This window comes from Micromys minutus (assembly GCF_963924665.1).
Source record: "Micromys minutus genome assembly, chromosome: 31".
Lineage (NCBI taxonomy): Eukaryota > Metazoa > Chordata > Mammalia > Rodentia > Muridae > Micromys > Micromys minutus.
This window is the reverse complement of record NC_137966.1, coordinates 9,630,039-9,645,610: the sequence shown is the minus strand read 5'-3', so window position 1 is coordinate 9,645,610 and position 15,572 is coordinate 9,630,039. Positions and strand designations below refer to the sequence as shown.

Below are 15,572 nucleotides of genomic sequence, written 5' to 3'. Positions count from 1 at the left end.
GGTTTGGAAGACCAGTGTTTACAACTTTGACAGAAATCTTCGTGTGTGTCTTGTGATCGTTAGTGCAGGCACGTGGAGGTCAGGGAAGGACCCCGTGTATCGGTCTTCCCAGCATTTTTATTGATGCTAGCTTTCTTGTTTATTCCCGTGTGTACCAGGCTGGCTGATCTGTGACCTTCTGAGGGCTCTCCTGTCTCCACCCCAGTCTCCCTGAAACTCCGAGACGGTAGATACACACTACTGATACACACTACTGTGTCTGGCTTTACGAGGATTCTAGGATCCAACCTAAGCTGTTGATTGTTACACAACTCTTTGCCCTCCAGGGCATCTCCTTGGTCCTTACAACTTTTTTAAGAATGGGTAGGACAGGCAGACAAAGCTGTCCTTGGAGCCAGGAGAACCCAACACTCCCTGAGGTAGAGATTTGTAACTGTTTTCCTTTTAACCTCTCTAGCTGCTGTAAGCACTATACCCAGCCTGGTGGCCCTCAACCATGCACCAAAGCCTCAGCTGGCCCTACAGAGCTCAGAAAGGGACAAGAAAATGCTTTTATCAACCAGGAAGGAGCTAACAGTGTTGCTTGCTGTGCCTGAGTGTATCCAGCACAGAAAAATAGCTTCCCAGATTATCCTGACCCTTACTTGGTTCTGGAAGGAAAGAGAAGGCTGCCCACCGTAACCCTGGCCTCAGAGCTGCCTCTAATAGTGAGGTTGCCTAATGCTGACCCAAGCATGAGGCCTGGTCTTAGTCTGTGGTGCTATTAGGAGGTGGCCCATTGGAAGAAGAAGTTAGGTCACTGGGTGGGTGTGCCCTTACAGAAAACATTGGGACCTTGGGACCCAGCCCCTTCCTTCCTGGCCACTAAGAAGTAAACAGGACTCTTTCAAAGACTAGCCTAAAACAGTTCTGGAACGCAACCTTTGACACCGAGTTCCCAAATAGCTCATCCCTCCTTTCAGTTATGGGTCCCAGGAGCTCAATTACCAGGACAGCAGCAGCTCCGGGGTGGTCGGGGACATAGCTGCACATTTTTGCACGTAGTTAGAAAATTAAGCGAGGGCTTGGCCCTCTTTCTCTAACGTTTCAGCTTGTCTGCCTGGCTTTGTTCATGACTCAGGGCAGGAGAGATGCTTCTGAGCCGTTCAGTTTTCACCCGCTGAGCTCCCCATCCCTGAACCAGACCCCCCAGTGTCTCTCAGCTCCCGCCCCACCCTCATTTTCCTGCCTCTTGGCTGGACCTTACGCTCCAAGGTTGGCCGGTTGATTTAGAGGTGTTGTGGAATGTGGTCTGTTCCTGGTCCCCAGCACCTAAGACCATATGACTCAGCCCTCAGTGGAAGCATGGATGGACGGATGGATAGACAGGAGAAAGGAGTAAGAGTAGACAGGTCCGTGAGTAGGAGGGAGGAAAAGAAGAGAGGGTGGAGAGGATGAATGGATGAGTAGACATATGGTTGTGGTTTTTGGGGGGGACTTGTATGGATCCCCGGCCCCTCTATCTCCTAGCATCAAAGCTGCAGTAAGAATCACTAGGGTACAGACTGGGCTGGGTTCTTATTGTCAATGTTCTCTGTATGTGTGCACGTGTGTACACGTGCACATGTGTGATGTGTGCACATCCACATGGAGGCCAGAGGACAACGTCAGGTATGGTTTCACTGGTGCTGTCCATCTTCTCTGGAGACACGGTCTCTCACTGGCCTGGAACTGACATGCTGGGCTAGCATTGCTGATGCGCATGTAGCACCACCCCTGGCATATTCCGTGGCGTTTTTTCCAGGGATCTAACTCGGTGCTTTCAGGACTAGCAGTTCACTGACCCAGCTCTCTTCCTTAGCTCCTCATAAACAGTGCAAATATCACCAATAACCGTTCCCATCCTTCCAATAATCTGATCACGCAATAATTCTGGCAGGTTACTCTCCCCCTTGTGGAGGAGGATACTGAGTAGGAGATGCTGTGTTTGCCTGTTGTCCTGCCCTGTGGGGTAAGAGGATGGGAGGGGCCTCCCTCTCTGTTCCACCCACCAGCCTGCACAGTACCTATCATTTCCCTGTTCCGGTCTTCTGAAGTTCCACAGCCATTGAAACCTTCCCTGCTGCCCATAAAAGCAGTGGGAATCCCAAGGAGACTTTAAGATGAGGGAGACTCCCCTGTCCACCACCCACACCTGAACCAACGAGACAGATCCACAGACTTCCCAGTGAGCCCCTTTCTTCCCGTCCCCAAAGTCCTGTATCCCATTTCAGTGTCCTGGGAGAGACAGAACTCTGGGATCAAAAGTCTTGTAAACCCTGTCTCTGGCAAGCATTAGCTGGTTGACCCCAGACAAATCACATAACCTCGCTGGACCTCAGTGTTTTTAATTAGGCTGTCCGGTACCCAATCGTGTAGAATTATTGGATAATATAAGAGAGTGTGTTGGCGCTGTTCACGGCCCGATAACTCCTGCTCTATCACAGAATAGCGGGGGACGGGGAGTAAACAGCCCTGTCTCCCTAAACTGCCTACTCTGTAGCTCTGGGATGAAGATTAGACTCCCTTCCCATATTAGTACCTCTTTCCTCAGATGTAGCCTGCTCAGAAGTGGTGGTTAAACGGTGGGTTCCGGAACAAGGACAGATTACTGACATCTTAACCAAGAAAGTGTGTGTTTCACACATGCTGGGGGGGATGAGGGGGAATCACATCCTACTGAAACGTTTTCTCCCAGATGTTTCTTAGGGCAAGGCTGACGGAGGATACGGGGTGTTTGGAGGGGCAGCATCTTCCGAGGGCAGTGTGCGGGTGGCATCAGCCCGAGGTGATGGGCTAAGGAGAGCTTGCCCATGAGGAAAGCTCTGAACAAACCAGGGCAAGCACTGAGCAGCAGCTGCAGCGGCCCTGCGCTGGCTCTGTGGTGGGAGCAGAAACCTGAGGAAAGGGCCGTCGCTGGGGCCACCACACATCGGACATAGAAAGGGTTGGCGCGAACATTAACTGCTCTCTGCTCAGAGAGAGAACAGCCCTGTCCTTGGGAGACACAGCTGAGGGATCCAGAGGTCAAGGGTCGTGACGTACATACCTTAACCCTTACAGGGGTCATGACATGCGTACTTTATACTCACAGAGGTCAGGGGTCATGACATGCGTACTTTATCCTCACAGAGGTCAGGGGTCATGACATGCGTACTTTATCCTCACAGAGGTCAGGGGTCATGACATGCGTACTTTATCCTCACAGAGGTCAGAGGTCATGACATGCGTACTTTATCCTCACATAGCTTGTAGAAACTGGAGCTGGGAGCCAGATAGAAGTAATTGAAGAGAAGGGTATGGGCAACATGGTGTCCTTTCTGTTTTTATTTTTGCAACTTCTGTCATTCACACTCGTTGCCGAATGAACATAAGGCCGGGCACAAGCCGCACAAAACCAACGGCAGCCCCCTGCCCGGCCACGGCACGCACGTGACCTCTGGCTCTTTTCCCTTCTCTCCTATCCAGTGTGGAGACGGTGAACGACGGTCAGTTTCACAGCGTGGAGCTCGTGATGCTAAACCAGACCCTGAACCTGGTAGTGGACAAAGGAGCCCCCAAGAGCCTGGGGAAGCTCCAGAAGCAGCCGGCAGTGGGCATCAACAGCCCCCTCTATCTTGGAGGTAACACACCACCTAGTCCCACCCTCGCCACCTTTCTGGCTTTCTGCATCTGCTCTGACACCCAGATCTGACACCAGAGTCTCCCTGATGTTTTGGGGGGTTTTGGCACCTGCTGCCAAAGTCAATCAAGGGAGACTTCCTGGAAGAAGGGACGACAAAACTGGTTGCCGAAATGGGGAACAGACTCTGGATAGATACTCGTAAAGGAAAAGGGGTGGGCCTCTGTGGGACCAGCAGGCAGGCAGGGAGGTGAGGATGCGCAAAAAGATAGAAGGGTGCCCAGGGTCCGCTGCGGTTTACAAGCTTCAGGGCGGTGCTCCTCTGCTCTAGAGAGGGCAAGAAGCACCACACTGAGGTCACGGCTGCACAAGCTGCCTAGACCTGAGCCAAAGCCCCTAGGCTGGTGGGTCTTGAATTATATGCAAAAAAGAAAAACCAATCAGAGTGGGGGTTTCAGGTTGAGACTCGGGGGGTAGAGCAGTTCCCTAATGGGAACAAACTGCAGCCAGGATTCACACACTCACACACACACACACACACACACACACACACAGGAGACTCGTGTTCACCGCCAAGGGCTGGCATGGACCCAGGGACTTGCACTTTGGACAGGCCGTCTAGATGCAGGGGACACAGAGTGTCCCTGGCCCAGACTCATCTCAGGACACAGCTTCTCCACAAGGAAGAATGTTGTCCCCTCCCTCTACCTGTTCACCCGGTGACCAGGACAAAACTGGGCACATTTTGCAGCCAACCTGGGGCCTGGATAGGAAGCGGCAGGCAAGAGAGAACGGAGAGTTGTTTGTTTTTTAAACAGTGTCTCATAGGGCACAGGGATAATTCTCCTGCCTCTGCCTCCTGAGCGCTGGGATTACAGGCATGTGCCCTCCCGCCCCCATGTCCAGCTTAGGTACACAGTTGCTGGTGACTGAACCCAGGACTGTCTGTATGCTAAACACACACACACACACACACACACACACACACACACCATCAGGCCATCTGCCCAACAGTAAAAGGAGAGAGAGAGAGAGCACAATATCAGACGTCCCTGAAAACAAGATCGGGCCGTTACCTGGAGTCTGCAGACAGCGCCGAGAAAGACATCCGTGTAGCACAGAGAATCTATACTCTAAAACCTCGAACCCCAAAGCTTCAGTGAAGCAAGATGGTCCCCTAACTTTATCTTAGCGCCCAAACTGCAGCTCCTTCAATGTGGACTTTCAAACAGGAACTAGGGCAAGGAGCACCTCAAGCTAGTGGGGGTAGGGATAGCAGGGTGATCCAGGGGTCCTCTGCCCACGCCATGCCTAGGGGGTGGAGATGGTGGAGATGGGATGAGGACATGTCTTCAGGCTGCCCTGGCTTCCCCCCTCCCCCGCAGGCATCCCCACCTCTACCGGCCTCTCAGCCTTACGCCAGGGTGCAGACCGGCCGCTGGGTGGCTTCCACGGCTGTATCCACGAAGTGCGCATCAACAACGAGTTGCAGGATTTCAAGGCCCTCCCACCCCAGTCCCTGGGGGTCTCTCCCGGCTGCAAGTCCTGCACTGTGTGTCGTCACGGCCTGTGTCGCTCCGTGGAGAAGGACAGCGTGGTGTGCGAGTGCCATCCAGGATGGACTGGCCCTCTGTGTGACCAGGAAGCTCAGGACCCCTGCCTTGGTCACAGGTGAGTCCTGAGCACAAGTTGCCCTTTGCCCTGCCTGCATCTAAGGAATGGACACTGATGGATGCTGGGAGTTGTAGTCCTACTATGCTTATAATGCTAAGAAGCGGGGTTCCTACATCCAAGCTGCATACCTGCCTTGAAAGCTTTAGTGTGAGCTTTCTCAAAATTTCTGTCTCCAGCAGGCAGCCCGTAGGACCTGTAGTGAAAAGCCACTGTCAGACTCTGGGCCACAATTACATAAAGCTCTCTTAAGGGAAATAGAATCCCAAACACAGCACAGCAGAAACAGAAGACAGAAATTCCAGCCCCTGTGTACTAGGTCTGCATAACAATACACAGAGGAATCATGTTTAACGGTCCAATTGTCCATTACTCAGTCAACAAATGTTTACTGAGGGCCTACTATGGGCAGGGTCTAGATACAAGTATTCCTAGACATCGCAATTGGCTAAAAGTAATGCTAGACTCAAAACTGGTATTTTAGCTGGCTGAACAAGTTAGGAAATAGTCTTGATAGGGAAGGAAGGAAATGCTGTAGATGTTTAAACTTTGTTAATCTCTCTTTAAAAAAAAAAAATTTATTTATTTCATGTATTCGAGTACACAGTCTTCAGATGCACCAGAAGAGGGCATTGGGTCCCATCACAGATGGTTGTGAGCCACCGTGTGGTTGCTGGGAGTTGAAATCAGGACCTCTGGAAGAGCAGTCAGTGCTCTAACCACTGAGCTATCATCTCTCCAGCCCTCCCGTTACTTTTGATACATGTGCCTGGTCCTGGAATTAACATGAATCCTGACTTGCATGTCACCCCTGTAGGCTCAGAGATATATCATAATAGAAAAATTCTGGCTTTGTGGCCTGGAAAGACGGTTTAGCAGTAAAGGCTTTTGCCTCCCAGTCTGACGACGACCCGAGTTCGGTCCCTAGGGCCCACACGATGGAAGGCAAGATCTAACTCTTACAAGTTGTCCCGTCACCTCCACAACCATGTGCACTCACAGAAACGCATAAATAAATAAAGGTAATTTGTTTAAAAGAACGGGGAGCTGGAGAGAGGGCTCAGCTGTTAAGAGCACACTGTCTGTTCTTCCAGAGGGTCCCCATGACAGCTCACAGCATCTGTAACTCCAGTCCAGGGGACCCAACACTGTTTTCTAGCCTCTGTGGGCACTAGGGGCACACATGGTGCACATCTATGCATGCAGGCAAAATACCCACATACATAAAGACACATCTTTTTCAATTTTTTTGAACCACCACATACATGCAAGAATTCTAAATTATTCTCTGTATTACAAAATTCGGACTTCGATCTGGGAGATGGGCGGAAAGCTAGTTCATGGGAGCGGCTGTCTTGGAATGGAGTGGTACAGATCTAACGTGCTTAACACAGCGCCTGGCACACAGTATGTGCCCCCTGCTGAGAACGGGCACACACACACACACACGGCCTGATGATAATTCATATGATCTCTTCAGTGCATCTGTGTTTTATCAGTAGTTCCTCACTGGAGGTCAGGTGTCGGATCTTTCACTGGAACCCATGTTGATGTTTAAAATGTTTGGATTTGGGGACATTGTTGGTGACGGATGTCCAGCCTGTAGTGGTTGTAGTAGTAATAGTAATAGTGTTTGCTATTTAAATTGAGGGAGAGTTAAAATGTTTACAGAGACCAGCAAGATGGCTCAGTGGGTAGAGGAGCTTGCTGCTAAGCCTAAAAGGATCTAAGTTCAATCCCTCAGGGCCCACATGGTAGGAGGAGAGAGCCTAATGTAACAAGTTGACCTCTGACCTTCACATGTGTACCCACATGAACACTTTTGTCCACACACACACACACACACACACACACACACACACAGCATGCAATATTTAAAAATTATTTCTGCCCAACGTGGTGACACACGCTCTTAATCCCAGCACTTGGGATTAAAAAGGCAGAAACAGGCAGATCTCTGTGAGTTCTGCAAAGTGAGTTCCAAGCCAGCCAAAGCTACACAGTGAGATCCTGTTTTAAAAAAAAGAAACACAAAAATGGTTATTTTTAATGTTGACACAAAGTTAAAGACTGTTGGGCTGTGAGTTGACACTGAAGGAAACAGCAGTTGGCATCTGTCGTGGTCAGGGCTGGCTGGGGACATTCTCTGGAGAACAGTAGTGTCCAGCTACGTGGCCACTAGCATAGGGTTTACATGAGACACTTAGATGCGGGACTGAAGGAAGGCTGTACCCAACGCAAGGTCCACAGCTCTGGGTCCTCTGGCTGGAAGGATAGAGGAAGGTACTAACAGCGCTGACTCTGTTCTCCTTCCCTCTGCCCGCAGCTGCAGCCATGGGACATGCGTGGCGACCGGCAACGCATACGTGTGCAAATGTGCCGAGGGCTATGGGGGAGCTTTGTGTGACCAGAAGAACGACTCTGCCAATGCCTGCTCAGCCTTCACGTGCCACCATGGGCAGTGCCACGTCTCAGATCGAGGGGACCCCTACTGCCTATGCCAGCCTGGCTTCAGTGGCAATCACTGTGAGCAAGGTGAGTCTGCTGTCGTTGGGGGACAGAGGGTCGAGGAAAGGACCATCAGATAGCGAAGAGGAAGACGTATGTGGTCTTGAGTGGCCTAGGCAGAGAAGTAACTTGCACTGTCGTTCCCAGGTCCACGTTTCTGTTCCATTGGTACGGTGCATTCATTAAGGGAGGCTACTACACAGAAGATGTAGCAGCAGGAAAAGGGGGTAACGGGGTCATTGTGGACACTGGCTGGCTACCATGCTACCCCTAGGGTTTCTTGGTAGAATATGTGCTATGTTGAGTGGTATGTGGGCCCTGTGTTGGGGAGCCGGAAATATGCGATAGTGCAGTGCCCATGGAGGCCAGAAGAGGGCACCAGATCCCCTAGAACTGGAGTTGGAGGTGGTTGTGTGCTGGGAACTGAACTTGTGTTCTAGGGTCTTCTAGAAGAGCAGTGTCTAAGTTAGGGTTTTACTGCTGTGAGCAGACACCATGACCAAGGCAACTCTTACAAGGACAACACTTAATTGGGGCTGGTTTACAGGTTCAGTCCATTATCTTCAAGGTAGGAACATGGCACTGTCCGGACAGGCAGAGCTGAGAGTCCTACATCTTCATCTGAGGGCTGCTAGTGAAAGACTGCCTTCTAGGCAGCTAGGATGAGGGTCTTAAAGCCCACACCCACAGTGACATGCCTACTCCAACAAGGCCACACCTCCTAATAGTGTCACTCCCTGGGCCAGGCATGTGCAAACCATGCCAAGCAGTAAACACTCTTGTGAGGTATGAACTGCTGAGCCATCTCTGTGGCCCCCACATTAGGACGTATAAAAGTCAGAAACAACACGGTTGTCCTGAAAAGAAAAATCTGTGTGTCCTTGAGCCGGAAGGTTGTCTCTGGGCCATAATTCCTCACAAGTGCATGGGCTTATTATAAAGACTAAGCAATATCATGATGACTCAGGACTCAGCACAAAGATGCTGGGCTGACACCCCTGAAGGCTAACAAGCTACCTCGAGAACCCAGGAAAAGCAAATCGACCAAACAAGAAATACCAAGTACATTTTTACCATACTGTCTATTGGAGAACACCCAAGTACAGAAAGGGGTGGGGGTGGCTGTGGACCACAAGACCTCCCTCAAGGAGGCAACACACGGAGAGAAGGGAGCATCTTCCTTCCTGCTACCCCATCTCCTTGAATGGCACCGACTTAAGAGAGACTCCTCCTCACAGGCAGATGTAGACGGCGGGTTCCTGGCACCCCACAGAAGCCTGGACTGGACACTCACAGTATCTGCTGGTAGACAGCCAGTTATGGGATGGCCAGCAATTCACATGGCTGTGCTGCTTCAAAAAAGGAGCCCATATTCTGACCTTTCACCCTGATATCACCCAGAGCTGCTGCCACACAGTGTGTCCCTTGCCAGGGCAGAGGATGCCGTACCTTCCTGTCCGAGGCGTCACTGGCGCTCTACCATACTCTCTTGAATGGATGCAATACCACACCAGCTACGTGAGCCATGACCCAGCAGACTTGCCCTTAGCCCACAGCACACCACGCCCACCAGGGACCAACAAGAAGCTGAGCGTGATCAGCAGCGGGTTCTTTAAAACATCCACAAAACTGACAAATCTTTAGGTTGACTAAGAACGAACGGCAAAGACTCAAATCAGAGATCACAGAAGAGACATTACAAGAAATTGAATTAGTAATAAGCCTTTCGGGAGCCGAAGCGTTAGCTCAGAAGAGAGCACAGCCTGCTCTTCCAAAGGACCTGGGTTCAATTCCCTGCACCCACTCATAACTGTTCCAGTTCCAGGTATTCCAGTGCCCCCTTCTGGCGCCTGTGGGTACTACACATATGTGATAGGCAAAACATCCACATACACATAAAAATAAGCTTTCCACCATCAGGATGTGACGGCTCAGCAGTCAAGAGTACTGTCTGCTCTTCAAGAGGACCCGTTTGGTACCCAGCACCCACAGCCACCTGAAACTCACAACTCCCTGTAGCTACAGGGATTCTGATGACAGGCAAGGGTACACATGGAATATTCGCACATCTGCATAAATAGAATGTTTTTATCTTTAAAAAAATCTCCCATCATTAAATAAAAGGATGCCTCAGCCCTGTGAGTCCTGTACCCGAGAGAAGGAAGATCGGAAATTCAAGTTGGTCCAGAGGCCAGCCCGAGTTGCATGAGACCATGGCTCAAAAAGGGAGGGGAGAGGGGTGGAGAAAAAAAGGAAAGAGGGAGGAGAGGAAGTGGGAAGGACTGGGAAAAGGGAAGGGGAGGAAGGGAAAAATCTTCAGTATAAATCCAGGGGCCTAGAATTCACTGCTGCTTCCTCCGCGCTCCTTGAGAAGCCTGGTATAAAACTCCTCCCAAACCGCTTCAGGAAATTGACGAGTACAACATACCTCCAGCTCATTCTCCGAAACTATCATTACCCTCCTACCTCCTCAGAGAAACGTATGTGAAAGAGATGAAGGGGGGGGGGGGAGACAGCTAGGAGGCCATGTCCCTGATAAACTGGGTAGCAGAAGGTCCTGGGCTCCACACCACCCCTTCAGAGGTTTTTCTTCCACCCAGACCCTGACGGGTTCTCCTGACCTCAGCATCCAGGTCACGGCCTAGACTCTAGACCAGTGGTTTTCATCCTTCACGCTGCCACCGTTAGTACAGATCCCTGTGTCGTAGTGACCCCCCAGCCATAAAATTATTTTTGTGGCCGTTTCATGACTAATTTCACTTAGGAATCGTAATGTAAATATCTGTTTCCTGATGGTCTTAGGGAACCCCCAGAAAGGGTCACGCTACCGCCAGAGGAACTGAGACCCACAGGTTGAGAACCACTGCTCTAGAACAAAGGGAGACAGGTTTTGGGGAGCTGTAAAGCCAGTCTGGGCTCTGCCCACCACAGCAACGTGGGGAAGCAGGCTGAGCTCTGGCCGACCTCCTGGTTTCAGAGAAGCCATAAATCCACATTCTTATTAAGTGACTTAAGACGTCTTCGGTGCTAATATTCGAGCATGTTCTATCAGTCAAAACGTATCTAGTAGCACGGTTTAGCCACTATTCCCTAGTTTGCGAGTTCCTTGGAAGATGGAGGGCTAAGGCCACCCCGTAGAGCCTGGCATAGTAAAAGCACATCCGATGTGTGGAAGTGAGGAAGGCGTTACTTTATAAGGGGAAAGGAAGTTTTTAACCTGTCTACAGCTACAGTGACCTCCTCGACCCTACTTTTGCTCCTCCTGGTCCCACGGTTCCTTGGCCCCACACTAGCGAATACGTAGGTGCACGTTCAGATCACGAGTACCTCCTGAGAGCCGACCAAGGAAAGCACCTATGGACCTGCCGGGACCCCATTACCACCAGAGTCCTAACATTCCCTTTCTGCCCTCTGCAGAGAATCCATGTTTGGGCCAGATAGTCCGTGAAGCCATCCGCCGCCAGAAAGATTATGCGTCCTGTGCCACAGCCTCCAAGGTGCCCATCATGGAATGCCGCGGGGGCTGCGGGAGCCAATGCTGCCAGCCGATTCGGAGCAAGCGGCGGAAATATGTCTTCCAGTGCACCGACGGCTCGTCATTCGTGGAAGAAGTGGAGAGACACTTGGAATGTGGCTGTCGCGCGTGTTCCTGAACCCTTCCCGTCTGCCACCCACCCATCCTCCGCCTCTCGGACTCCAGCTCACTGGGCTGGGGACAGCCACGTGGAACCTCTTTGAGATTCAGAATGAAGGAGAGAAGGCTGGAGCGCAAGAGGCAAAAGAGAGAATATTAAGTATATTGTAAAATAAACAAAAAAAAATAGAACTTATTTTTATTATGGAAAGTGACTATTTTCATCTTTTATTATATAAATATATCACACCGTCTGAGTATATGGACTATACAGTGAGTTATTTTTACCAAGTCCTGTTTTGTGTTGTGTATTTGTTGTGTTTTTATAAACAGCTGTTTAAAATTTTAAGACAAAAATAAACACTAATAAAAATGTTTTAAACACAAGGATAAGAATAGAGGAACGGTAGCCTGTCTGAGGGAAGAAGAAGGAATGTTACGTGTATGTAGCTCTCTCAGGGTCAGCAAAACCAAGAGTGATTTTTCTGAGCTGGCTGGGGGGTGGGAGGGGGTGAAAGGAAGAGAAAGCGAACATCGTTTTAGTGTCTCCGTGGTCTCGGTTCATCCTTTGCCTTCTTCTTTGTAAGCCCCAAGCTTCTCATGGTCCTGGCTTTCTAGACCTAGTATGTCTCCTTAAGGAGCTGCTGGACCCCTCGCTGATCACGTGACCAGGGCCCCTCCCTCCCAACCCACGCAGGCTGTGACCCACTGGGAGATGGAGGCAGCCCCTTCTGGTCTCCTTGGGGAAACTGAATCCGGCTTTGCTAAGCAAGCTGGGCTTTTCTGCCAAATTTGCAAACAACTGCTCTTTTTCTGCCTCTGAGGAAACCTGTCCTCAAGATGAGATAGGGAAAAAGGGGTCTCCCCAGGTTCCGGGTACTGGCCCTCCCTTACAAGTCCTTTTCCCCGGCCAGTTCCACGGAAGTGCAGTGCCACAGAGCAGGCAGCAGGATGGCCCATGAACCAGACAGGGTGGCCCAACAGGCAGACCTCTGATCCTTCAGGTCACCGTCTCGGTGGAAAAGACACATTGCTGGGGAACGCCACCATCCAGCACATGTCTGAACCCTAACTTTATCCAACCCCTACTTCTCTGGTGCACTGAACCCCATTTCTTAACTGAAGACAATCAAACCCTGCCAGTTGCCTTAAGACACCATCTGATGAACGGGGATGCCAGGACTCTAGACTCCCCTCCAGAACAAGACACAGGAGACAGGCAAAGGAAAAAAGAATGTTTTTCCAGCTGCCTTATCTCCTTGCTCTGTTTTGTTCAATCTTCCTTTCTGCCTCATTTGGATCCAGAAAAAATTTTTTTCAGGCATCTAGGAAGTAAAAGCAAGCATTGCTGTCCAGCATCAGGACTCCTCTTGTCCCAGCCGGTCTTTTCTGACCTCACATGCTGCTCCTCCATCCTTACTTGTCCCCCTCACAGCCCTCAGAGCACATCCATCCTCCTGAATGAAAAGTATGGGACCTGTCTGATCTGAGGGTTCCCCTGAGGAGCATGGCTGCTCTGTGAGGTCCCATGGTAGGTCAAAGACTCCAAGAATAAAGAAGGGAGAGAGAGGAGAGAGAAAGGAAGGGAAACACAAGGCAGAGGGGAGACAGAAAGAAGGGTAGAAGGGATGTGGTAAGGAAGTTTGCTTTTGAGCAAGCATATGAAAGTGCGTTGTGTTCTGGGGTCTGTCCCTTATGACAGGTCTGTTGAAAATGTTTATAGATTTATGTAGTACCCACTACATGTACTCGGATGTCACTCTGACTGCAACCTATATATTTATGCGTTTATATTCTTGTATTCGCTTAATTCTCTAAGCATAGATCTATGTCGAACTATGACTAACCTGTTTTACAGTTGACATTTTACAGTTGAGTAAGCTGGGGAGAGAAACAAAGGATCTTGCTATGAGTAGATTACTAAGTTATAGGAGCAAAGGTTTGAGCCCAGGCTGTCAGGATCCAGAATCTGATCATTTAACCACTACACTCATAGGAAAGAAATACACTGTGCCTTTAAGGGATCCTACAGTCTGGGGTAGGAACAGTCATTATTACATGGATAGTTGTTTGGTTGTACCACGCTGATCCCGGCCCAAAGGCTTGAGATGACTATGTGTTTCTTAGTGACAGGATCAGAAGGGTCATCCAGAGGAAGGGATTTCCCACCCTGAATTGATCAGTTGGGTAAAAAGCTGATCGACATGGGGAATGGCCCAGTAGAGTGGCGAAGGTCCTGGAATGTTTGGTGAGCAGCCAGAGACCTGTGGTAGCAGTGACATAGGATGACCCCTCTAGAGCCAAGAAATGGGTAATGTGCACAGCGCAGGGTCCCAACCCAAAAAAAAAAAAAAAATTTTTTTTTAAGCCACATAGCTAGGCCATAGAGATGTGTTATAGTTGGGGCAGAAACAAGGTCTGAGTAGACTAGGATGGGGGAGGGGACATAGAGGCATGCCTGGATCAGAGCGTGGGCTTTGTCACTCAGAAGGGCCTGGGGTTCCTAGTGGCTCATTTTGTGGCTGGCACACATTCCTCTCTCCAGGTGAATCTCAAGGTATCCATGATAGCTAGCTCAGGAATTCAGTCCTGGAAGAGGTGTCCTAGGACGTGCCCAGTGTTCCCCCTGTCCATCCAGCCCACGGATCCCCAATAAAGGACCTGATCCTTTTTGTATCATGGATCTACACACACACACACACACACACACACACACTCAGGGAGGGGTTGCTGGGCTGCGAGCTTTCTCTCTGTGGCCACAAGGACCCTGAGGCCTTGTGTTTACCCCTAGGACACCACGTGCAGCCAGCTAAGGATGGGTTCTGTTGCCGAGTATGGCTTCAGAGCCTTCGCATCTGGAAGGCCTAACCTTTCAAAAGGCCAAACACAAAGACCATGAAGGAAAATCATCCCCCCAAATGGGGTTTCTCTAAAAACGAAATTTAGAAACGTTTGTCCTTGAAATGTATTCCAGATTCTAAGACCAGAAACATCCATACACAGAAAGGGGTCGGTCAATTTGCAATCTTGAACGTATGGTTGAATGACTGTGTGGGGGGTACACATGTAGAAGAATACATCTGCTCTATTACTCTCTGAGTAGGGTCAGGAGACAAAGAGGAGACCCCCTTTTGGTCTCACCAAAGGGGACCTCCAAATGGTTTATGAAATGCTATGCCTGAAAGCTCTGAATAGAGTAAAGTCCTGTAAGATGTAAGATGTTGTTAATACTGTTGTCACCGATGTTACTGACATGCCAAACAGCCAGTTTTAGGGAAAAAAGCTTTGTATTTTCCATCTCATTGCAAGGAGTCAGATGCTTCCAAAAATGAAATGGGTGATGGAGGGAGACTTCCCGGGATCAGCAAAAGAGAGAAGAAAAGCTTCTCTGGATCCTCGGGGACCCAGGAATGACTGGATCAGGATGGAACCAGAGTTGCCTTTCTCCGAGGCAAAGCGATCCCCAGACAAGCAGCCATTCGCCGCCTCAAAGATACACGGGATTCCCAGGTAGCAGAGCTGGAGGGACCCTTGGGGTCACTGTGGGTCAGAAAACAAGGGCTAGAGAAATTAACTACCACAAGTCAAAGTCACACAGCCGAGTCTGACCGAAAGGTGGGGTGGGGGAGGGGGGATGCTCCAAGGGTCCATGTATTCCGCTCCTCTTGCTATACTGCAGTGAGTGGGCAGCCAGGCAGAGCTATGAACACATAAACTGACATGCGTCCTCCCACCTTTCCACAGCCATCTCCCGGGGCACACATAGATGACCGGGAAGCTGGGACCATGGTCAGCTTTAGAGCCCCTCACCCACGTCATCAATGGGGAATTTCAACCGCGTCATAGAAAACCCTGAGACAAAGGTGATCAGAGATGGAAGCCAGTAGGACCAATGGAGGCAGAAATGGCATTTGGCAAAGCTGATTTCTTTAACTCAATAGGTTCTAATAAGGAAACTGTTCTATTAAAAAAGTAACCGTGTTACAATGCCACTTTTTCATTATGGAATAAGTAATGTGTATTTCTCCCTTCAACATTCTGCCATCTTCTAATGTTATTAAATAAATAGATGTGTCACAGGGGAGCCCACTGTGCTCTTGTGAATGCATAAGTCGGCCG

General features: G+C 50.0%; 1 protein-coding gene across 1 annotated transcript in view; it reads left to right on the top strand.

Moving 5' to 3' along the window:
- Positions 1-12,906, top strand: part of SLIT3 (slit guidance ligand 3) — a 570,747-nt gene extending 557,841 nt beyond the window's left edge. Inside the window, exons 33-36 of the mRNA XM_080908093.1 lie at positions 3,487-3,641; positions 5,026-5,311; positions 7,638-7,846; positions 11,237-12,906. Of these exons, the coding sequence (XP_080764219.1) occupies positions 3,487-3,641; positions 5,026-5,311; positions 7,638-7,846; positions 11,237-11,472 (886 nt within the window). The 3' untranslated portion in view covers positions 11,473-12,906. The remainder of the gene's footprint in view (positions 1-3,486; positions 3,642-5,025; positions 5,312-7,637; positions 7,847-11,236) is intronic.
- The last annotated feature ends 2,666 nt before the right edge of the window (positions 12,907-15,572 follow it).